At 44.7% G+C, this 25991-nt stretch overlaps 1 protein-coding gene across 1 annotated transcript; it reads left to right on the top strand.

Annotated features, from left to right (window-relative positions):
• Positions 1–25571, top strand: LOC106580715 (interleukin-8). Its single transcript, XM_014162047.2, has 4 exons — positions 1–266; positions 6983–7115; positions 7535–7669; positions 25525–25571. Exons 1-4 carry the CDS (start codon positions 197–199, stop codon positions 25538–25540), a joined length of 354 nt encoding a protein of 117 aa, XP_014017522.1. The 5' UTR covers positions 1–196; the 3' UTR covers positions 25541–25571.
• Positions 25572–25991: the final 420 nt, after the last annotated feature.

Genomic DNA, 25991 nt, shown 5'->3' with positions numbered 1-25991 from the left:
ATGAGACTGAATCATACTAAGAGACAAGGACACAATCTCATAACAATAAACGGAGTAATATCTAATAAACTGTTAATGATTTGTTTTGTTATTCGAGCTTTGGCTTCCAGCAGGACCATAGTTACTGTAACTCCAGCTTGTCTTAGGATCATACTACCTTGTCGTCTAGTTACTGGAACTCCAGTTTTTCGCTAAAATGAAGATGAGCATCAGAATGTCAGACAGCTCTATCTGTGTGCTCCTGGCCCTCCTGACCATCACTGAGGGTGAGTTTATATTATTATCTACTCTATTATTACTTTGACTCAATGCATTGACACCCTATGGACATAAATATAATTCATATGCGCAGTAAAATAATTAAAGGTATCAAAATATGTTATACATTTTGTTTTATTGAACCTTTAACCAGGCTAGTCAATTAAGAACAAATGGTAACACCAGACGTATTAAAACGATGTGGAGTGTTGGTTAAAATAAGATCAACCAAAGAGGATTTTAGAACACACTTTGCATTAAACCTGGTTACATTGTTAACAATCTGAGTAAGATTATAGTCATTATTACATAGATTATTGAGTTGATCAGAGTTCGATGTCAACCAGTCTAGATTCAGGTCACCCTTAATCACAAATTCAGATGTGACATTTTATGATAACAATTCAAAAATACAACCCAGAGAGCTAGCAATAGCAGATGGGGGTCTATAACAACAGGAGAAAACTCAATTTAAGGATGCGCAAAGATTTATATTCAAAGCCAGATATTGAAATTGCTTGGGTTTGGAAATAGAAGAAGTCAGAATGGTTGCCGAAAACATGCCTTTTATAGCAACACCACCACCCTTAAATGTGTGATCTGACTGAAAAACATTGTAACCATCAATGCCAATGTTTTTGTCAGTGATAGATCTTTTGAGCCAGGTTTCAGAAAGCATAAATTCATGTAGGTCTGTGGTTTTTATCCTAATATTCACAAAATTGGAAGAAGACTTTTTACATTTATGTGCAGAAACTTCACACTATTCTGACTTTTTAATTCAGATTGGGTAGAAATGTAAGGACGTGGGTTAGATTACCCATTTCCTGACAGTAAAGCAGCAAAATAATGGCAAGTCTAGATCGGATTTTTACAGGCAGTACTAAAACCATAGTCCAGAGGAACCAGAGTCTTTAACACAACATATTTCAAAAGGTGTATACAATCCAGAGACATGGTTAAGTACCGAAATAACAATCCAGACATGCAAGCGTGCGGTTTCTCCTATGTCGAATGGGAAAAACACACAGAGTTCTCCAGTGCAATAGCGGGGCAAGCGTATGATTTATCCCAGGACACAACATAGAAAAATATTAAAAGTTCTCTGCATTTAAGGGGCATCGGGCAAGAGTCAAGGGTAGACAATAGCAACAATAAGTGAAGAAATACCTTTTAGAGAGAATTTGTATTTCTGACAGTACAGTATGTGCGTATTTGAGTAACAGCTACCTATTTAAATATAGCTTTCTATCAAGCTAATCATGGCTCCCAATTACAAGTGTTGTAACTCACAAGTTTTTTTTAATTACAGTAACAAGCAAGGAATGAAACAAGCATTAGATCAAATTTCTAATTGTAGACCAGTCTATTGAATGAAAAATTCTCACCTTTCAAACATACATCAGTTATCATGTAATCACGATTTAAATCATGAAAAGCCTAACAATCAAATTAAATGCATGTTATAAACTCAGCAAAAAAAAGAAACCTCCCTTTTACGGACCCTGTCTTTCAAAGATAATTCATAAAAATCCAAATAACTTCACAGATCTTCATTGTAAAGGGTTTAAACACTTTTTCTCACCAAAAGAAAGATGCCCAGGGTCCCTGCTCATCTGTGTGAATGTGCCTTAGGAATACTGCAAGGAGGCATGAGGACTGCAGATGTGGCCAGGGCAATAAATTGTAATGTCCGCACTGTGAGACGCATAAGACAGCACTACAGGGAGACAGGACGGACAGCTGATCATCCTCGCAGTGGCAGACCATGTGTAACAACACCTGCACAGGATCGGTACATCCGAACATCACACCTGTGGGACAGGTACAGGATGGCAACAACAACTGCCCGAGTTTCACCAGGAACGCACAATCCCTCCATCAGTCCTCAGACTGTCCGCAATAGGCTGAGAAAGGCTCATCCTGACATGACCCTCCAGCATGACAATGCTACCACCCATACTGCTCGTTCTGTGCGTGATTTCCTGCAAGACAGGATTGTCAGTGTTCTGCCATGGCCAGTGAAGAGCCCGGATCTCAATCCCATTGAGCACATCTGGAACCTGTTGGATCGGAGGGTGAGGGCTAGGGCCATTCCCCACAGAAATGTCCAGGAACTTGCAGGTGCCTTGGTGGAAGAGTGGGGTAACATCTCACAGCTAGAACTGGCAAATCTGGTGCAGTCCACGAGGAGGAGATGCACTGCAGTACTTACTTAAAGCAGCTGGTGACCACACCAGATACTGACTGTTACTTTTGACCCCCCCCCCCCCCTTTGTTCAGGGATACATTATTCTATTTCTGTTAGTCACATGTCTGTATAACTTGTTCAGTTTATGTCTCAGTTGTTGAATCTTATGTTCATACATATATTTACACATGTTTGCTGAAAATATACTCAGTTGACAGTGAGAGGACGTTTCTTTTTTTGCTGAGTTAATTTTTTTAGTTAATTTTTTATTTCACCTTTATTTAACCAGGTAGGCTAGTTGTGTCACGGTTGTCGTCGGGAATGGAGGACCAAAACGCAGCAGGAATGTGGATGCTCATCTTGATATTTATTTGAACCAAGAAAACACCAAAATATCAAACGAAGAACGAACGATCAACAAAACAGTCTTGTAAGGCTCACACACGCAAAACAAGAAACAACCTCCCACAAACACTAAACCAAACAATTACCCATATATAGGACTCTCAATCAGAGGCAATGAGAAACACCTGCCTCCAATTGAGAGTCCAACACCCAAACCTAAACATAGAAAACCTAAACTAGACAACATGCAGAAATACAACCTAGAACAACTAACCTAGAACATACACCCAAAACCCAGGAACACATAAGTCAAACACCCCTCTAACACACACAAAAAACCCCACCATACAAAACAAACATCCCTCTGCCACGTCCTGACCAAAATACTAAACAACTACTCCCTCTGCTGGTCAGGACGTGACAAGTTGAGAACAAGTTCTCGTTTGCAACTGCGACCTGGCCAAGTTAAAGCATAGCAATTCGACACATACAACAACACAGAGTACCACATGAAATAAACAAAACATACAGTCAATAATACAATAGAAAAAGAAAACAAAAAGTCTATATACAGTGAGCGCAAATGAGGTAAGATAAGGGAGATAAGGCAATAAATAGGCCATGGTGGTAAAGTAATTACAATATAGCAATTAAACACTGGAATGGTAGATATGCAGAAGATGAATGTGCAAGTAGAGATACTGGGGTGCAAAGGAGCAAGATAAATAAATACAGAAAGGGGATGAGGTAGATAGATGGGCTGTTTACAGATGGGCTATGTACAGGTGCAGTGATCTGTGAGCTGCTGTCACGACTTCCACCGAAGTTGGGTCCTCTCCTTGTTCGGGTGGCGGTCGGGCGTCGCCGGTCCTCTAGCCATCATCGATCCACTTTTCATTTCCCATGTGTTTTGTCTTGTTTTTCCTCACACCTGGTTTCAATTCCCTCAATTACTTGTTTTGTATTTAACCCTCTGTTCCTCCCATGTCTTTGTGTGGGATTGTTTATTGTAGTGCTTGTGCACGTTCCCCATGAGTGCACGATGGGTTATTTTTGCGCCCATTTATTTTATTGTTCTGGATGCTGTTGGTTTTGCTTAATAAATCTCTGGTTATTACCCAGTTCTGCTCTCCTGCGCCTGACTTCACTGCCGCCAATTACGCACCCCGCTACAGCTGCTCTGACAGCTGGTGCTTAAAGCTAGTGAGGGAGATATGAGTCTCCAGCTTGGATTTTTGCAGTTCGTTCCAGTCATTGGCAGCAGAGAACTGGAAGGAAAGGTGACCAAAGGAGGAATTGGCTTTGGGGGTGACCAGTGAGATATACCTGCTGGAGCGCGTGCTACGAGTGGGTGCTGCTATGGTGACCAGTGAGCTGAGATAAGGCAGGGCTTTACCTAGCAGAGACTTGTAGTTAACCTGGAGCCAGTGGGTTTGGTGACGCGAGGGCCAACCAATGAGAGCATACAGGTCGCAGTGCTGGGTAGTGTATGGGGCTTTGGTGACAAAACGGATGGCACTGTGATAGACTGCATCCAATTTGTTGAGTAGAGTGTTGGGGGCTATTTTACAGATGACATCGCCGAAGTCGAGGATCGGTAGGATGGTCAGTTTTACGAGGGTATGTTTGGCAGCATGAGTGAAGGATGCTTTGTTGCGATATAGGAAGCTGATTCTAGATTTAATTTTGGATTGGAGATGCTTAATGTGAGTCTGGAAGGAGAGTTTACAGTCTAACCAGACACCTAGGTATTTGTAGTTATCCACGTATTCTAAGTCAGAGCCATCCAGAGTAGTGCTGGACGGGCGGGCAGGTGCGGGCAGTGATCGATTGAATAGCATGCATTTAGTTTTACTTGCATTTAAGAGCAGTTGGAGGCCACGGAAGGAGAGTTGAATGGCATTGAAGCTCGTCTGGAGGTTTGTTAACACCGTGTCTAAAGAGGGGCCAGAAGTATACAGAATGGTGTCATCTGCGTAGAGCTGGATCATAGAATCACCAGCAGCAAAAGCAACATCATTGATATATACAGAGAAGAGAGTCGGCCCGAGAATTGAACCCTGTGGCACCCCCATAGAGACTTCCAGAGGTCCGGACAACAGGCCCTCCGATTTGACTCAATGAACTCTATCAGAGAAGTAGTTGGTAAACCAGGTGAGGCAATCATTTGAGAAACCAAGACTGTCGAGTTTGCCAATAAGAATGTGATGATTGACAGAGTTGAAAGCCTTAGCCAGGTCGATGAATACGGCTGCACAGTAATGTCTCTTATCGATGGTGGTGGCTGAGGTGCACCCATGACCAGCTCTGAAACCAGATTGCATAGCGGAGAAGGTACGGTTGGATTCGAAATGGTCGGTAATCCTTTTGTTAACTTGGCTTTCAAAGACCTTAGAAAGACAGGGTAGGATGGATATAGGTCTATAGCAGTTTGGGTCTAGAGTGTCACCCCCTTTGAAGAGAGGGATGACCACGGCAGCTTTCCAATCTTTGGGAATCTCAGACGATACGAAAGAGAGGTTGAACAGGCTAGTAATAGGGGTTGCAACAATTTCGGCAGATAATTTTAGGAAAAGAGGGTCCAGATTGTCTAGCCCGGCTGATTTGTAGGGGTCCAGATTTTGCAGCTCTTTCAGAACATCAGCTGTCTGGATTTGGGTGAAGGAGAAATGGTGGGGGCTTGGGTGGGTTACTGTGGAGGGTGCCAGGCAGTTGACCGGGGTAGGGGTAGCCAGGTGGAAAGCATGGCCAGCCGTAGAGAAATGCTTATTGAAATTCTCAATTATAGTGGATTTATCGGTGGTAAGTGCTTCCTAGCCTCAGAGCAGTGGGCAGCTGGGAGGAGGTGCTCTTATTCTCCATGAACTTTACAGTGTCCCAGAACTTTGAGTTTGTACTACAGGATGCAAATTTCTGTTTGAAAAAGCTAGCCTTAGCTTTCCTAACTGCCTGTGTATATTTGTTCCTAACTTCCCTGAAAAGTTGCATATCACGGGGGCTATTCAATGCTAATGCAGAACGCCACAGGATGTTTTTGTGCTGGTCAAGGGCAGACAGGTCTGGAGTGAACCAAGGACTATATCTATTCCTGGTAAAAAAAAAATTGTTGAATGGATCATGCTTATTTAAGATGGTGAGGAAGGCACTTTTAAAGAATAAGCAGGCATCCTCTACTGACAGGATGAGGTCAATTTATAATGGAAGTGTAATTCAAATCAAAGGTAAAACTGTGACTGTTTATTCAGCTCTTTAGGATTTGATTCAAGCCTTGTCTGTTTCATTTGAACGGTGGGACGATTCTTTGAAAGCTGTGCATTTCATTTGACTGTTGGGCTTTTCATGAGTTGAATCGTGCTCATATGATCTAACTGTTAATGATTTGATATGAAAGATTCATTTGTTCATTAAAGAGACTGGACTACAGTGTGTAGTTTGATTTAAAGCCTTTCAAGTTTCAAGTTTTTAATGTCACATGCACAAAAACAGTCAAATGCCTTTCTTTTTTGCTCTTTCCCAACAATATCAGTAGTACTATGAAAAAGTAAAGTAGAACAAATACACGAGAAACAGAAATAAGAAGAAAGTAAGTAAGCTACAGTACATATATACATATATCTTCAAGGTCAGTTCCACGGTCAGTGCCAATACCGTATTTACAGTGGAGTGGGAGTGTTAGATATGTAAGGCGACTAGGCATCATGATAAATGATAAACAGAGTAGCAGCGGCGTATATTATGATTGTATGTGTGTGTGCGCATGTGTGTAGAGTAAGTTTGAACGTGTGCGCGTGTTATGTGTGTGTGTGTGAGCAAGTGAAGTGTGTGTGTTAGTGTGTGTGTTGGAGTGTCAGTGTGAGTGAGCGTATGAGTGTGCGTACAGTCAGTGCAAAAATCAAATAAGGGTCAGTGCAGATAGTCTGTGTAGCCATGTTGTTAGCTATTTAGCAGTCTTATGGCTTGGTGATAGAAGCTGTTAGGAGCCGTGATAGAAGCTGTTCAGGAGCCTGTTGGTGTCAGACTTGTTGCTCTGGTACCGCTTGCCGTGCGGAAGCAGAGTTATTAGTCTATGGCGTCGGTGTCTGGAGTCTTTAACAATTAAAAGCTTGCTTCTTTCATTCACATTTTTGTGACTTCCACCCCTCATACCCAATATTATGTAGTCTAAAACTGACCTCTGACCTTCTACAGGGATGAGCCTAAGTGACGTGGGGTCAGACTTACGTTGTCGCTGCATCCAGATGGAGAGGCGTCGGATTGGTAAAGTCATCGACAAGGTAGAGATGTTTCCTCCCAGCTCGCACTGCAAAGACACTGAGATCATGTGAGTTCAGACTACCGACTTAAATCATGCTGACTCTAAAATATGACTATTATATATAAGTTGATATTGATATGGGTTTTAAATAATGTTGATATCAACTATGGCCATCTTATATTAATCAAATTGAATTAAGTTAGTGCTGACAAAAATATGTTATGTTGACTATCTTAAATTATGCTTATAGTCGTGTTCTAACACTAACACCGTCTCTAAAATATGGTTATTATACTATGTTCACATTCAGATATTTACCTTAAATTATTCTATGTGAGTCCTATGTGAGTGCTTACTATGTGAGTGCTTGCTAACGTCCTATTTAATTTACAAAAGCTGATTTAGCTCTAGGTTGTGATAATGTTAGTTCCAGGTTGTGGTAATATTAGTTCTGTTTCTGACTGTACTGTGTGCCTGTCTTGCAGAGCCACTCTGAAGGGGAGCGGTAAGGAGATTTGTTTGGACGTCAGTGCTCCCTGGGTCAAGAAGATCATTGAGCGGATACTGGCCAAGCACAAGAGAAACTCATACAGCCCAAAGACCTGGAATAAACGAGCCAGGTAAAACAATAAAATGTTTGTCTGTCTACCTATCCACCCATTTGGAAAAGGGTCTACAGTATATGAATCATGTACAGATAACATATACAGTTGCTGGCAAATATACTGCTAAAAAAAATAAAGGGAACACTTAAACAACACATCCTAGATCTGAATGAAAGAAATAATGTTATTAAATACTTTTTTCTTTACATAGTTGAATGTGCTGCCAACAAAATCATACAAAAATAATCAATGGAAATCCAATTTATCAACCCATGGAGGTCTGGATTTGGAGTCACACTCAAAATTAAAGTGGAAAACCACACTAGCAACACTGATTGACAATACATTTCACATGCTGTTGTGCAAATGGAATAGACAACAGGTGGAAATTATAGGCAATTAGCAAGACACCCCCAATAAAGGAGTGGTTCTGCAGGTGGGGACCACAGACCACTTCTCAGTTCCTATGCTTCCTGGCTGATGTTTTGGTCACTTTTGAATGCTGGCGGTGCTTTCACTCTAGTGGTAGCATGAGACGGAGTCTACAACCCACACAAGTGGCTCAGGTAGTGCAGCTCATCCAGGATGGCACATCAATGCGAGCTGTGGCAAGAAGGTTTGCTGTGTCTGTCAGCGTAGTGTCCAGAGCATGGAGGCACAACCAGGAGACAGGCCAGTACATCAGGAGACGTGGAGGAGGCCGTAGGAGGGCAACAACCCAGCAGCAGGACCGCTACCTCCGCCTTTGTGCAAGGAGGAGCAGGAGAAGCACTGCCAGAGCCCTGCAAAATGACCCCCAGCAGGCCACAAATGTGCATGTGTCTGCTCAAACGGTCAGAAACAGACTCCATGAGGGTGGTATGAGGGCCCGACATCCACAGGTGGGGGTTGTGCTTACAGCCCAACGTCGTGCACGACGTTTGGCATTTGCCAGAGAACACCAAGATTGGCAAATTCGCCACTGGCGCCCTGTGCTCTTCACAGATGAAAGCAGGTTCACACTGAGCACGTGACAGACGTGACAGAATCTGGAGACGCCGTGGAGAACGTTCTGCTGCCTGCAACAACCTCCAGCATGACCGGTTTGGCGGTGGGTCAGTCATGGTGTGGGGTGGCATTTCTTTGGGGGGCCGCACAGCCCTCCATGTGCTCGCCAGAGGTAGCCTGACTGCCATTAGGTACCGAGACGAGATCCTCAGACCCCTTGTGAGACCATATGCTGGTGCGGTTGGCCCTGGGTTCCTCCTAATGCAAGACAATGCTAGACCTCATGTGGCTGGAGTGTGTCAGCAGTTCCTGCAAGAGGAAGGCATTGATGCTATGGACTGGCCCGCCCGTTCCCCAGACCTGAATCCAATTGAGCACATCTGGGACATCATGTCTCGCTCCATCCACCAATGCCACGTTGCACCACAGATTGTCCAGGAGTTGGCAGATGCTTTAGTCCAGGTCTGGGAGGAAATCCCTCAGGAGACCATCCGCCACCTCATCAGGAGCATGCCCAGGCATTGTAGGGAGGTCATACAGGCACGTGGAGGCCACACACACTACTGAGCCTCATTTTGACTTGTTTTAAGGACATTACATCAAAGTTGGATCAGCCTGTAGGGTGGTTTTCCACTTTAATTTTGAGTGTGACTCCAAATCCAGACCTCCATGGGTTGATAAATTGGATTTCCATTGATTATTTTTGTGTGATTTTGTTGTCAGCACATTCAACTATGTAAAGAAAAAAGTATTTAATAAGATTATTTATTTCATTCAGATCTAGGATGTGTTGTTTAAGTGTTCCCTTTATTTTTTTTAGCAGTATATTTGTCCGCAACTGTAAATAACATATAAGTGGTATATGAAGTAGGCCACAATCGTACACATGCAGAATACAAGAACCAGATGTTTTATTTATGTTTTCACATTAAAATGAAATACAGATGCAGTCAAATATATTGGCACCCTTTCATGATTGTGTAACGGCTGTCGTATAGAGGGGACCAAGGTGCAGCGTGTTGAGTGCTCATAATTACTTTTATTAAGCTCAGAACACTAAAGAAAATAACAAAGAGAAAAACGATCAGCTAATAGTTCTGTCAGGTATTAAAGTCTACACAGAACACAACTAAACAGAAATCAACTGCCCACAAACACGCTAGAAAAAACCCCAACTTAAATATGATCTCCAATTAGAGACAACGCGAACCAGCTGCCTCTAATTGGAGATCATCCCAAAAAACTCCAACATAGAAATAGAATTATAGAACAAAACATAGAAATAGAAAACATAGACAAACCACCCAAAACACCCCCTGTCACGCCCTGACCTACTCTACTACAGAAAATGACATCTTACTAGGGTCAGGAACGTGACAGATTGACTATTTCTTCTAAAATAAATTTGTTTGATATACAACAGCACAGGACCAAGAATAAAATGTCTAAACTGAAATTTAGATTTTTTTCACTTCAAATTCAGAAAATGGCCTGGGACTATGGATCGATCTCCATCTGTTCGTTAGACACCACTAGCCCAATTTTGACAAAACTCCGGCCATGTCAAACACTACTTCCACATTTGCAGCGAACTGATACTGATCTGATCAGCCTCAGATCTAAACAAATGCAGAATTAGTGGCTCAGGCTGAGAAAAAATTGCATGTCAAGTGTAGCAGGTCTGTTAATAATTTGCACAACACGTCTGCAATGCTGCAGCTTGGAAGGCTACTGTTTTAGACCTGTGACACCAGAGGTGCTTTCAACAAGGTGTTTGGTCAGTAGAATTGCTTCTTATGCAACTGAATTAAAAAAAATATATACAGTACGAGTCAAAAGTTTGGACACACCTATTCATTCAAGGGTTTCTATATTTTTACTATTTTCTACATTGCAGAATAATATTGAAGACATCAAAACTATGAAATAACACATATGGAATCATGTAGTAACCCAAAAAGTGTTAAACAAATCAAAATATATGTAATATTTTAGATTCTTCAAAGTAGACACCCCCTTTGCCTTTATGACAGCTGTGCACACACTTGGCATTCTCTCAACCAGCTTCATGAGGTAGTCACCTGGAACACATTTCAATTAACAGGTGTGCCTTGTTAAAAGTTAAGTTGTGGAATTTCGTTCCTTCTTAATGCATTTGAGCCAATCAGTTGTGTTGTGACAAGGTAGGGGCGGTATACAGAAGATAGCCCTATTTGGTATAAGACCAAGTCCATATTATGGCAAGAACAGCTCAAATAAGCAAAGAGCATCAACAGCCCAAGGTCAGTCAATCTGGAACATTTCAAGAACTTTGAAAGTTTCTTCAAGTGCAGTTGCAAAAACCATTAAGTGTTGAAACTGGCTCTCATGAGGACCGCCACAGGAAAGGAAGACCCAGAGTTACCTCTGCTGCAGAGGATGAGTTCATTAGAGTTAACTGCACCTCAGATTATAGCCCAAATAAATGTTTCACAGAGTTCAAGTAACAGACACATCTCAACATCAACTGTTCAGAGGAGACTGCGTGAATCAGACCTTCATGGTCGAATTGCTGCAAAAAAAACACTACTAAAGGACACCAATAAGAAGAAGAGACTTGCTTGGGCCAAGAAACACGAGCAATGGTCAATAGACCAGTCCTTTGGTCTGATTAGTCCAAATTTGAGATTTTTGGTTCCACCCGCCGTGTCTTGCAGAGTAGGTGAACGGATGATCTCCGCATGTGTGGTTCCCACCGTGAAGTATCGAGGATGAGGTGGGATGGTGTGGCGGTGCTTTGCTGGTGACACTGTCGGCGACTTATTTAGAATTCAAGGGACACTTAACCAGCATGGCTACCACAGCATTCTGCAGCGATACGCCTTCCCATCTGGTTTGCGCTTAGTGGGATTATCATTTGTTTTTCAACAGGACAATGACCCAACACACCTCCAGGGTGTGTAAAGGCTATTTGACCAAGAAGGAGAGTGATGAAGTGCTGAATCAGATTACCTGGCCTCCATCCCCCGACCTCAACCCAATTGAGAGAGTTTGGGATGAGTTGGACCGCAGAGTGAAGGAAAAGTAGCCAACAAGTGCTCAGCATATGTGGGAACTCCTTCAAGACTGTTGGAAAATCACTCCTCGTGAAGCTGGTTGAGAGAATGCCAAGAGTGTGCAAAGCTGTCATGAAGGCAAAGGGTGGCTACTTTGAAGAATCTAAAATATTACATATATTTTGGTTACTACATGATTTTTTGGTTACTACATGATTCCATATGTGTTATTTCATAGTTTTGATGTCTTCATTATTATTCTACAATGTAAAAAATATTAAAAATATAGAAAAACCCTTGAATGAGTTGGTGTGTCCAAATTTTTGACTGGTACTGTGTATATTTGCATATATATCAAAATATAGATCAATATATGATGTTTTATTTTCCAGACGTAAAAAGTAATGATTTGCCAATAACTAACCAATAATTCATTAATTTAGTAACACCATCCTCATAAGTTAGAATATTAAGACACTGCACTGTAAACCTACTGCCTATCAATAGGCTACTGGCAAATTTTGCATTGTGCAGTGCCTGGTACGGCAATTGCTCGGCCTCCGACCGCAAGGCACTTCAGAGGGTAGTGCGTACGGCCCAATACATTACTGGGGCAAAGCTGCCTGCCATCCAGGACCTCTACACCAGGCGGTGTCAGAGGAAGGCCCTAAAAATTGTCAAAGACCCCAGCCAGCCCAGTCATAGACTGTTCTCTCTACTACCGCATAGCAAGCGGTACCGGAGTGCCAAGTCTAGGACAAAAAGGCTTCTCAACAGTTTTTACCCGCAAGCCATAAGACTCCTGAACAGGTAACCGGATGGTTATACAGACTATTTGCATTGTGTGCCCCCCCCCCAACCCCTCTTTTACGCTGCTGCTACTCTCTGTTTATCTTATATGCATAGTCACTTTAACTATACATTCATGTACATACTAACTCAATTGGCCCAACCAACCAGTGCTCCCGCACATTGGTTAACCAGGCTATCTGCATTGTGTCCCGCCACCCGCCAACCCCTCTTTTTACGCTACTGCTACTCTCTGTTCATCATATATGCATAGTCACTTTAACCATACCCACATGTACATACTACCTCAATCAGCCTGACTAACCGGTGTCTGTATATAGCCTTGCTACTCTTATTTTCAAATGTCTTTTTACTGTTGTTTTATTTCTTTACTTACCTACGCGCGCACACACACACACCTTTTTTTCGCACTATTGGTTAGAGCCTGTAAGTAAGCATTTCACTGTAAGGTCTACACCTGTTGTATTTGGCGCACATGACAAATAAACTTTGATTTGATTTGATTTAATGCAACAACACCAATGAATAACAGATTACTTGCTGGCATGGCCCTTTCTGTTTATGGAGGCATCCCCTGATGGTAATCTGGGTGCCATCTATACACCCAATCACCCCAAGGAACATCGCCTTTCTCTCAAACGCGGCCTCTACCACTGGCAGCTGCTCAACAAAAGGCCACTTCACATAGTCAGATACCAGCTAGGTATGGTCTGTGACCACTTGAATGAAGTGATGATGCAATGTTCCTTTGTGGAAGATGAAACAGTCCGCCACTCCCCTGAAACTTTCCTGGTTGGCCATCAGCCACAGGGAGGCCAATACCCTATTTTCAATGGGTCCACCTCTATGAGGAACTAGAGGAGCCAAGTCCTCACACACTATCTCGAACAAAGAAAATTAAGAATAATTTAGCTCTGTCTTTCAGCTGAGAACACTCAATCTTAAGCTTCCAACTCCAGTCAGTGTGCAACAGCCAGCTCATGTTTAGAAAACATCTGCACAGGGATTGCTGGTTCTGTGCACGTACCCCCTGAGTGTGGACTTAATTGTCCCAATCAGAAACACCTTGAAGATGAGTAAAGCATTCCAACCAGGTCCACAGTTCAACAGGTGGACACATTGAGAGGGCTTTTGGGCTACTCAAGTGGAGAATACTGCAGCACTTGGACATGTTCCTTCTAAACAAAGTACCCTATGTGATTGCCAGTGCATGTGTTCTCCACAACTTGGTCCTGATCCTTGAAGGGATCACAGAGGAAATACCAGTGGAGGCCCCCATTGATGAAAACTCATGCACCAGACCCCCAATGGCAGCTGTTCGACAGGCAGCAATGCTGAAGAGGGACAACCTGATGCGGCTAATCTAAGCTACAATACATATCTAAAAATCACAACATATAATACTCAATCACACACATGCACCCACCCATCACTGACGTTCACCTATCAAAATTAGTGGTACATAACCCCATTTAATCAATAATATATTGGAATACATTACAAAAATGTTTGTGTGCACACCCAAGGTAACAAAGTCACAGTTCAATTAACAAGTTATTTAAGTTTCCATTTGAATAAAACATGTTCCAAAACAATTAGTTAAACATACGATCAAGAAAAATCTCAGGAGAATTATTTATTAGTGTACAATTAACCAATCACAATATCCATGACAATTAGTTATTACAGAATTCAGTTAAACATACAATCAAGGAAAATCTCAGGAGAATGAATTATTAGTGTACAATAAATAAATCGATTTAGGCTACTGTTCTTCGAAATTCTGTATTGCAGTGGTAAACTGTTTAAGAATAACGTTCCTCTCACTCTGTGCTTGAAGTGTTTGTTTCTGAAGTGCAAGGACATTGTCCAGTTTTGCCTCAATGGCAATGGTCTTCTTTTGGGGTTGAGTGTGGGGAGTGGTGTTTATTTGTATTTTTTTTAACCTTTATTTAACTAGGCGTTTTATGTGTTGTAGTAGAGGGAGATGGTATCAGTGTTTGCGTGCTCTGTGTGGGGTGTCTGTGAAGGTGTTGGGTTTAGTGACAGTGTAATTATTATTGTATGCTGTATGTTGTGTGTGTATGTAGTGATGTTTTGCTTGGTGTGGGTTGTAGTGTGAGTGTTGTAGGTGACAGTGTGAGGGTTACGTGTCGGAAAATATGATATAATGACTGCAGGGTCACCGCAGGATCACCAAAGAGGACCAGCTCCATGATGGTGTAGAACTCCCACTTCCTTCTCCCCTGCCCCGTCTTCTGATGCCCATCAATGATGGCCCTGTACCTGTGTGACACACAATTTGGCATCATGGGTGAACATTAACAATAGATGTTTTATTTCTCATTTAAACGTGTCTTAGGCATGCTGCAAGGAGGCATGAGGACTGCAGATGTGGCCAGGGAAATAAATTGCAATGTCCGTACTGTGAGACGCCTAAGACAGTGCTAGAGAGGACGGACAGTTGATCGTCCTCACAGTGGCAGACCACGTGTAACAACACCTGCACAGGATCGGTACATCTGAACATCACACCTGTGGGACAGGTACTGGATGGCAACAACAACTGGCCGAGTTTCACCAGGAACGCACAATCCCTCCATCAGTCCTCAGACTGTCCGCAATAGGCTGAGAGAGGCTGGACTGAGGGCTTCTAGGCCTGTTGTAAGGCAGGTCCTCACCAACACAAACCCACCGTCGCTGGAACAGACAGGACTGGCAAAAAGTGCTCTTCACTGACGAGTCGCGGTTTTGTCTCACCAGGGGTGATGGTCGGATTCGTGTTTATCATCGAAGGAATGAGCGTTACACCGAGGCCTGTACTCTGGAGCGGGATCGATTTGGAGGTGGAGGGTCCGTCATGGTCTGGGGCGGTGTGTCACAGCATCATCGGACTGAGCTTGTTGTTATTGCAGGCAATCTCAACGCTGTGCGTTACAGGGAAGATATCCTCCTCCCTCATGTGGTACCCTTCCTGCAGGTTCATTCTGACATGACCCTCCAGCATGACAATGCGACCAGCCATACTGCTCGTTCTGTCCATGATTTCCTGCAAGACAGGATTGTCAGTGTTGTGCCATGGCCAGCAAAGAGCCCGGATCTCAATCCCATTGAGCACATCTGGGACCTGTTGGATCAGAGGGTGAGGGCTAGGGCCATTCCCTCCAGAAATGTCCGGGAACTTGCAGGTACCTTGGTGGAAGAGTGGGGTAACATCTCACAGCAAGTACTGGCAAATCTGGTGCAGTCCATGAGGAGGAGATGCACTGCAGTAACTTAATGCAGCTGGTGGCCACACCAGATACTGACTGTTACTTTGATTTTGACCCCCCCCCTTTGTTCAGGGACACATTATTCCATTACTGTTAGTCACATGTCTGTGGAACTTGTTCAGTTTATGTCTCAGTTGTTGAATCTTGTTATGTTCATACAAATATTTACACATGCTAAGTTTGCTGAAAATAAACACAGTTGACAGTGAGAGGACGTTTCTTTTTTTGCAGAGTTTAGGTAGGGGTAAAGTGACCATCCATAGATAATAAACAGAGAATAGCAGCAGGAATGTGTGAAGGAATGTGAATGTATGTGTGTGTGTGTACAGTATGTGTTTTCTTAACACAGGCAGAAAAGAAAACCAACAGTACTACAGTCCTCCAGGCTTGGATATCTCTAGTCTACCACATGCAAATATGGCTCTTGCTCAGTATCAGGTGATGGTCGAGGATATTCGGTTAAGGTTGCAACAGTCTTGGACAGGAAATTGTCCAAAACTGGAAACACACTGTTTGAAAGAGAGCAACCCAGATGTACGTATTTACTGACCTGTGACCCACTGACACCGGCCCCGGTTAGAGGGGTATAAGGCAGCCCAAGAGTAAACACACCCAGGGACTTTATTTACACACACTGACGAGCAAGAGCAACATGGGGATGGTTCTGGAAAGGTATAGAGACAGAGCGATAATAAATATGTTATACAGGAGATAAATACACTGGCCTGAATAGATATAAGCAGGTATGCAACTTTTTAGAAATGGACATAACTCCCATTGTTTGGGGGCATCTAAAGCTAATTTCATCCATTTCTACACAATCTAATATGAACCATGGCCCTTCTAAACGTCTCTATTTAGAATGACAAAAAGTAAGCAAAAATGCCCACAGTCATCAAGCTAGGTAAGAGATCGTTATTAAATATGTTTCAGTGATTTATAAGACTGAACTATATTTTTGTTCGGTGTAATTCATATCATAGTCCTAATAGTATTGTAGAACTCTTTTTACTTGTACACAATATAGCTGGGTCACCCTGGCATACCCCTAGGGGTCCACGGCCCTGCAGTGCCCCAACCCAACACACCCACTCAGCTTCAGGATCTTAGTGAAACATTCATTATTGGTTTCAGGTGGGTTAAGCCAAGGGCAGAGTGACAGCCAACAGTACGGCAGACCCCCAGGGCCAGGGCTTTCCTAAATAGGTAGATGTGGACATGTTTTCTACACAAACTCCTTTTGTCATACAGTATTCCATATAAGGCATCCAGACCTTATGAAGGTTTTACAGTATACCCTTAATCTTGTAGTAAATCAGATCTAGTGATACATAACTTGACATTTCTTCCATCCATTGTGGGAGGATAACCAACTTTCCCAATTAATGGCATTGTCACAAATGTTGAAGCCGTGTTGAAGAGACCAAACTGCATGCGGAATGTGGACACTCATCTTTTAATATAATGAAGTAAAGTATACACAGAAAACAATAAACACTCACGACAGGCTAACAGGCTACTTACAAACAAAACGAATAGCAGTGTTAACTCAACCACCCACAACCCCAAGTGACAAACATACTCCTAATTATATGACTCCCAATCAGGAACAACGATCACCAGCTGTCCCTGATCGGGAGCCACACAGACCCACATAGAAATACAACACCCAGAACACACATACACAGACATACTCTGCCACATCCTGACCAAAACTACACAACAACACCCTCTGCTGGTCAGGACATGACAGTACCCCCCCTAAAGGTGCATACCCAGAATGCACCTAAAAAAGAAACCACAAAATCCCCCAAAACCACAACAAAAACAAATACAAATACCCCCTAAACAATAAGGGAGGGAAGGGAGGGTGGCTGCCGTCAACGACGGCACTGTGCTACACCCTCCCTCCCCAACCCACCTATCCTGGAGGTGGCTCTGGTTCCGGCCTCCTGCCCTCCAGGTTGTAGGCAGACTCATTGGGGTCCGGGTCGTAGACAGACTCAATTCGTTGTGGATCGTGGGCAGGTTCCTTCATTTCCACGCTGTAGGCAGACTCATTCAATACACAGTTTTTCACATTCAGTTCTGAGTCGCAGGTAGACTCCTTCGGTTCCGGGTCGCAGACAGACTCACCCGGTTCTGGGTCATAGGCAGACTCCTTCGGTTCCGGGTCGCAGGCAGACTCCCTCGGTTCCGGGTCGCAGGCAGACCCCTTCGGTTCCGGGTCGCAGGCAGACCCCTTCGGTTCCGGGTCATAGGCATACTCCCTTGGTTCTGGGTCACAGGCAGACTCACCCGGTTCCGGGTCGCAGGCAGACTCCCTCGGTTCCAGGTCGCAGGCAGACCCCCTCGGGTTCCGGGTTACAGGCAGGCTCCCTCGGTTCCGGGTCACAGGCAGACCCCTTTGGTTCCGGGTAGCAGGCAGACTCCCTCGGTTCCGGGTCGCAGGCAGACTCCCTCGGTTCCGGGTCGCAGGCAGACTCCCTCGGTTCCGGGTCGCAGGCAGACTCCCTCGGTTCCGGGTCGCAGGCAGACTCCCTCGGTTCCGGGTTGCAGGCAGTCTCCCTCGGTTCCGGACTAGACACTGTTGCCGGATACTCTAGACTGCACACTGTTGCCGGATACTCTGGACTGCACACTGTTGCCGGATACTCTGGACTGCACACTGGTGCCGGATACTCTGGACTGCACACTGGTGCCGGGCTCTTGAGGCTGGGCCGACGCACTGGAAGCCTGGTGCGTGGGGCTGGTAGACGTGGTACCAGGCTGAAGACACGCACCCTAGGGCTAGTGCGAGGAGCGGGAACAGGCTGAATAGGACTAGGCCGACTCATGGGAAGCTTGGTCCAGGTTGCTGGTACTGGTCGTGCCAGACTGGAGGAACTCACTTCCGGGATATCACGAGAGGCGGGAACCGGAAAGACTGGGCCATGGAGGCGCACAGGTGGCCGTGACCGCACCGCCTGCACAACCCGTCCTGGTTGGATGGAACTAACAGCCCTGTACGAGCTGGGTGATGGTACAGGGCGAACTGGGCTGTGCAGGGGCCTGATGGTTGCCGTGCGTAGAGCGGGAGTAGGGTAGCCTGGTCCTAGGAGGCGTACCGGCGACCAGACGCGCTGCGCAGGCATCCTCCAACCAGGCTGGATGCCCACTCTAGCACGGCATCTGCGAGGGGCTGGAATGGCGCGCACCGGACTGTGCGTGCGTATGGGCGAGATAGTGCACACATCAGCGAAACACGGCGCCCTCCACTCCATACGCTCCTCCATGTACTCACGGGTAGCTGGCTTATGGCTCTTCCTAGGCCTAGCCAAACTACCCGTGTGCCCCCCCAATTTTTTTTATTGGGGGTGCCTCTCCGGCTTCCTCGCCAGTCGTGTACCCCGGTAGCGTTCCCGGTCCTCACCAGCCTTTCGCCGTTCCTCCCTCTCTCTTTCCACCTGTACCCATGGAAGGCGATCCTTCCCAGCCTGGATCTCCTCCCAAGTGTATGAGCCTTTTCCCTCCAAGATCTCCTCCCAGGTCCATTTCTCACTATTGTCCATATCAAAGTCCATTTTTTCAGCGTTCCTCCTCTCCTTCTTCCGCTGCTTGGTCTTGTTGTGGTGGGTGGTTCTGTCACAAATGTTGAAGCCGTGTTGAAGAGACCAAACTGCATGCGGAATGTGGATACTCATCTTTTAATATAATTAAGTAAAGTATACACAGAAAACAATAAACACTCACGACAGGCTACTTACGAACAAAACTAATAGCAGTGTTAACTCAACCACCCACAACCCCAAGTGACAAACATACTCCTAATTATATGACTCCCAATCAGGAACAACGATCACCAGCTGTCCCTGATCGGGAGCCACACAGACCCACATAGAAATACAACACCCAGAACACACATACACAGACATACTCTGCCATGTCCTGACCAAAACTACACAACAACACCCTCTGCTGGTCAGGACGTGACAGGCATTCCATTTCTTTGCCGCTATAAAGGCTAGGTTACAGTTTCTTCTGATAACAGTCTCCAGTATCAACATTTCCAAGCAAACAGAAACAGGGAGAAGGAAGAATCTGTAGACATGCTGAGATAAACTCTGCCAGAATTCAGCCAGCCTTCACAAGAGCATAACATATGCAAATATGTCCCCTTTTATGTCAAACACCTCCAGCAGAAGAATAACATTTCTGAGTGCATGATATCCAGCTTGATGTAGGCTATACCTTCCAAAAGTGTTGAAAAATACCTATCTCCCATTCATAACACTGCACTAAGCCATTAAATATTTTCACAGTAAAGTATAACCTGTGTTTTTGCTTGTGTTTGCTTGTCTCCTACCCTGTTCCCTTTAACTCTGCTCTTGTTCTCCGGGACGTAGGGGTTATGCCCACCACCCAGATGTCGATCCACCTGATGTCCTCCATTACCAAGCACCCTCAAACTTATTACATCGTCTACAGCTACATATTATCATCATGTTGTCATTATCTGCTCAGGAAGTTTTCTTCCTGATTAACTAAAAACGCTAGCACTGCAAACACTCAGAACAAAGAAAGCAGCAGTGCCTGGACTTTGCAGTCTCCCTCTTCAAGTCCCCCTTCCGAGACTGGCTGCCTGTTGACAACAAGTGACAGGCAGAACATCCCACCCACACAGCAATCACCTCCTCAAAATTCCACACACCAGAATTCAGTATTATAGTCTATGATTGTCTATGAGTGTACAACAAAATCTGTGAAAATAAATTAATGACACAACTTGACGGTTCTTGTGCTTCACCCCCCCTTCCCAATTCTCCCCCCTACGGAGGTGGCTCAGGAGCGGGACACAGACCCTTGCCGCCGACGCCGGACGGCTCTGGCAGCGCCGGACAGGCGGGCGGCTCTGGCTGCGCCGGACAGGCGGGCGGCTCTGGCGGCGCCGGACAGGCGGGCGGCTCTGGCGGCGCCGGACAGGCGGGCGGCTCTGGCGGCGCCGGACTGGCGGGCGGCTCTGGCGGCGCCGGACTGGCGGGCGGCTCTGGCGGCGCCCGGACTGGCGGGCGGCTCTGGCGGCGCCGGACTGGGGGGCGGCTCTGGCGGCTTCGGACTGGGGGGCGGCTCTGGCGGCTCCGGACTGGGGGGCGGCTTTGGCGGCTCCGGACTGGGGGGGGCGGCTTTGGCGGCTCCGGACTGGGGGGCGGCTCTGGCGGCTCCAGACTGGCGGGACTTTCAGTAGGCCTGGCTCTGGGCGCAGGCACAGAACTCACCAGGCTGGGGAGACATGCAGGAGGCCTGGCTCTGGGCGCAGGCACAGGACTCACCAGGCTGGGGAGACATGCAGGAGGACTGGCTCTGGGAGCAGGCACAGGATGCACCAGGCTGGGGAGACACACATGAGGCCTTGTCCTTGACCGAGGCACCGGATACCCTGGGCCATGGAGGCGTACTGGAGGTCTCGAGCTGAGAGCCTGCACAACCCGTCCTGGCTGGATGGTGACCTTGGCCCGGCACGTGCGGGGCGCAGGCACAGGACGCACTGGGCTGTGCTGATGCACTGGAGACATAGTGCGCAGAGCCGGCGCAGGATATCCTGGCCCGAGGAGACGCACTGGAGGTCTGGAGAGTAGGACTAGCCCAATCCTTCCTGGTTGGATCCTCACCCTAGCCCGGCAGATGCTCGGAGCTGGGATGTAACGTACCGGGCTGTGACCGCGCACTGGAGACACCGTGTGCTCCACCACATAACATGGTGTCTGACCAGTACAACGCACGCCACGGTAAGCACGGGGAGCTGGCTCAGGTCTCCAACCTGACTCTGCCACACTCCCGTGTGCCCCCCCAAAAAACATTTTGGGGGCTGCCTCTCGGGCTTCCTTGCCTGCCGTGTTCCCTCATACCGTTGCCGTTGGTCCTTCCTTCCTGCTGCCTCCGCTCTCCTGGCTGCCTCCACCTGTTCCCATGGGAGGCAATCCCTTCTGGCCAGGATCTCTTCCCACGTGTAGGATCCCTTGCCGTCCAGGATGTCCTCCCATGTCCAGTCCTCTTTTCCACGCTGCTTCGTCCGCTTGTGGTGGGTGGTTCTGTAATGGCTGTTGAAGGGAGTAGACCAAGACGCAGCGTGGTTAGTGCTCATCTTGTATTTATTAACTTCTCTAGGGCCAGTGGGACGATTTCGTCCCACCTACGTAACAGCCAGTGAAATCCCGTGGCGCGTTATTCAAATACCTTAGAAATGCTATTACTTCAATTTCTCAAACATATGACTATTTTACACCATTTTAAAGACAAGACTCTCGTTAATCTAACCACACTGTCCGACTTCAAAAAGGCTTTACAACGATAACAAAACATTAGATTATGTCAGCAGAGTACCCAGCCAGAAATAATCAGACACCCATTTTTCAAGCTAGCATATAATGTCACAAAAACCCAAACCACAGCTAAATGCAGCACTAACCTTTGATGATCTTCATCAGATGACAACCCTAGGACATTATGTTATACAAAACATGCATGTTTTGTTCAATCAAGTTCATATTTATATCAAAAACCAGCTTTTTACATTAGCATGTAACGTTCAGAACTAGCATTGATTTATGAACATTTGTCCTTGTCTTATTTTTAAAGGTATTGACTTCCGGTGAATTTACAAAAAATTTACTAAATTACTCACGATAAACGTTCACAAAAAGCATAAAAATTATTTTAAGAATTATAGATACAGAACTCCTCTATGCACTCGATATGTCCGATTTTAAAATAGCTTTTCGGTGAAAGCACATTTTGCAATATTCTAACCTGTTAGGGCTAGGGGGCAGTATTGACACGGCTGGATAAAAAACGTACCCGATTTAATCTGGTTACTACTCCTGCCCAGTAACTAGAATATGCATATAATTATTGGCTTTGGATAGAAAACACTCCAAAGTTTCTAAAACTGTTTGAATGGTGTCTGTGAGTATAACAGAACTCAAATGGCAGGTCAAAACCTGAGAAGATTCTGTACAGGAAGTACCCTGTCTGACCATTTCTTCCCCTTCTTGATTATCTCTATCCATTACAAAGGATCTCTGCTATAACGTGACACTTCCTACGGCTGACATGGGCTCTCAGAAGGTGGCAAAAAGCTGAATCGTGGCTTTGCAGGCTCTGGCTGAAACAAAGTAGCGCGTTTGGGTAGTGGCTGGTTACAGTACTGTGAGACTCAGGCTCGTGACCGCGTCGACCGAAAGCCTTGTTTTCTTTCCTCTGTTTACCTAAAAGGAGATTCCCGGTCGGAATATTATTGCTTTTTTACGAGAAAAATGGCATAAAAATGGATTTTAAACAGCGGTTGACATGCTTCGAAGTACGGTAATGGAATATTTAGATTTTTTTTGTCACGAATTGCGCCATGCTCGCGACCCTGATTTACCATTTCGGATAGTGTCTGGAACGCACGAACAAAACGCCGCTATTTGGATATAACGATGGATTATTTTGGACCAAACCAACATTTGTTATTGAAGTAGCAATCCTGGGAGTGCATTCTGATGAAGACAACAAAAGGTAATCAAACTTTTGTAATAGTAAATCTGATTTTGGTGAAGGCTAAACTTGCCGGGTGTCTAAATAGCTAGCCCGTGATGGCTGGGCTATGTACTTAGAATATTGCAAAATGTGCTTTCACCAAAAAGCTATTTTAAAATCGGACATATCGAGTGCATAGAGGAGTTCTGTATCTATAATTCTTAAAATAATTGTTATGCTTTTTGTGAACGTTTATCGTGAGTAATTTAGTAAATTGTTAGTAAATTCCCCGGAAGTTTGCGGGGGTATGCTAGTTCTGAACGTCACATGCTAATGTAAAAGCTGGTCTTTGATATAAATATGAACTTGATTGAACAAAACATGCATGTATTGTATAACATAATGTCCTAGGGTTGTCATCTGATGAAGATCATCAAAGGTTAGTGCTGCATTTAGCTGTGGTTTGGGTTTTTGTGACATTATATGCTAGCTTGAAAAATGGGTGTCTGATTATTTCTGGCTGGGTACTCTGCTGACATAATCTAATGTTTTGCTTTCGTTGTAAAGCCTTTTTGAAATCGGACAGTGTGGTTAGATTAACGAGAGTCTTGTCTTTAAAATGCTGTAAAATAGTCATATGTTTGAGAAATTGAAGTAATAGTATTTCTAAGGTATTTGAATATCGCGCCACGAGATTCAACTGGCTGTTGCGTAGGTGGGACGAATTCGTCCCGCCTAGCCCAGAGAGGCTAAGTAGATAGCCCGGCATCACAGGGCTAGCTATTTAGACACCCTGCAAGTTTAGCCTTCACCAAACTCCGATTTACTATTAGAAAAGTTTGATTACCTTTGGTGTTCTTCATCAGAATGCACTCCCAGGACTTCTACTTCAATAACAAATGTTGGTTTGGTCCAAAATAATCCATAGTTATATCCAAACAGCGGTGTTTTGTTCGTGCGTTCAAGACACTATCCGAAAGGGTAAAGAAGGGTGACAAGCACGGCGCATTTCGTGACAAAAAAATTCTAAATATTCCATTACCGCACTTCGAAGCATGTCAACCGCTGTTTAAAATACATTTTTATGCCATTTTTCTCGTAAAAAAGCAATAATATTCCGACCGGGAATCTGCGTTTAGGTCAAAAGACGAAAGAAAATAAAGCACGGGGTCGACTCGTTTACGCACCTAAGCCCATTGTCCTCTAATCGGCCACTTGCCAAACGCGCAAATGTGTTTCAGCCTGGGGCTGCCTCGATATCATTCAGCTTTTTCCCGGGCTCTGAGAGCCTATGGGAGCCGTAGGAAGTGTCACGTTACAGCAAAGATCCTCAGTCTTCAATAAACAGAGACAAGAAGAACAAGATCTTGTCAGAGAGGGCACTTCCTGTAAGGAATCTTCTCAGGTTTTTGCCTGCCATATGAGTTCTGTTATACTCACAGACACCATTCAAACAGTTTTAGAAACTTTAGGGTGTTTTCTATCCAAAGCCAATAATTATATGTATATTCTAGTTACTGGGCAGGAGTAGTAACCAGATTAAATCGGGTACGTTTTTTATCCGGCCGTGTCAATACTGCCCCCTACCCCCAACAGGTTAAACTGAGAACACTATAAACAAAGAAACAAAAATGACAGCCCACAGTTCGGTCAGGTTAGACAACTAAACAGAAATAAAACCACCCACAAACACAATGAAAAAAAAAAACTACTTAAATATGGTCTCTAATCAGAGTCAACGAGATTCAGCTGCCTCCAATTAGAGACCAAACCCAAACAATTCCAACATAGAAATAGATACCCTAGAATAAACATAGAAATAGAAGAACATAGAACATAACCCCAAAACACACAGAAAAACACCCCCTGCCACGCCCTGACCAAACTACAATAACAAATAACCCCTTTTACTGGTCAGGACGTGACAGGTATCCTTTGATGGTATTTATTTGTTCCACATTTTTCATTGTTTTATCCTAGGACCTACAAATAGATACATATATTTTCAACCACAAGGGTGTACTAATGAGCTATGCGACATTTTCTTTTTATGATAATAGCGGACTACTGAAATTATATTATTTCAGTGTAGATAAAAGAATGGCTGGTTAAAATAAAAACATGACAGCCAGACAAGCCAGTTTATGAATGAAATGGATCTGCATATGAATGGATAGGAAATTAGCTGACTTCGTGATCTGTAAGGTAAGTAACTTTAATGTGTCTATCACTTTCAGGCTGCTGATTATACTCCCTCTCCGGCCTCTAGGTCATCAGGCTGCTGATTATCCCGCACACCTGTCACCATCGTCTCACGCACCTGCGCCTCACGACACTCACCTGGACTCCATCCCCTCCTTGATTAACTTCCCTATATCTGTCACGACCCTTGGTTCTTTCCTCAGGTGTTATTGACTCTGTTTCATGTCGGTGCGTTGTTTGTGTTTCGTGTTTATTGTTTTGTTTATTTATTAAAACACTCACTCCCTGTACTTGCTTCCCTGTACTCGCGGGGCACATCGTTACAGTGTCAAGCAGATCACACATTTTATTTGCCATTTCCGAAACGTAGCAAAGTTTAAGACATGGATTTCATGTTGTAATGTTAACAAGGTACCCAAAAGTAGTTTGAAGTAATGTTTTCAGTTTATTAGCTAAACAAAACTTTTAAACAGCGAAATTGTGGCAGCAATCCCCCTTGTTAGCATAGCAATGATCAAAATAACATCATTTAGG

The sequence above is a fragment of the Salmo salar genome, chromosome ssa20 (assembly GCF_905237065.1).
Source record: "Salmo salar chromosome ssa20, Ssal_v3.1, whole genome shotgun sequence".
Taxonomy (NCBI): domain Eukaryota; kingdom Metazoa; phylum Chordata; class Actinopteri; order Salmoniformes; family Salmonidae; genus Salmo; species Salmo salar.
Note: the sequence above shows the minus strand (reverse complement) of the source record. Positions and strands in the feature narration are given on the sequence as shown.

Coding starts and splice junctions, on each gene's coding strand:
- LOC106580715 (XM_014162047.2), top strand. CDS start 197: ATGAAGATGAGCATCAGAATGTCAGACAGCTCTATCTGTGTGCTCCTG. Junction 267..6,982: donor CCTCCTGACCATCACTGAGG/GTGAGTTTATAT, acceptor GACCTTCTACAG/GGATGAGCCTAAGTGACGTG. Junction 7,116..7,534: donor TGCAAAGACACTGAGATCAT/GTGAGTTCAGAC, acceptor CCTGTCTTGCAG/AGCCACTCTGAAGGGGAGCG.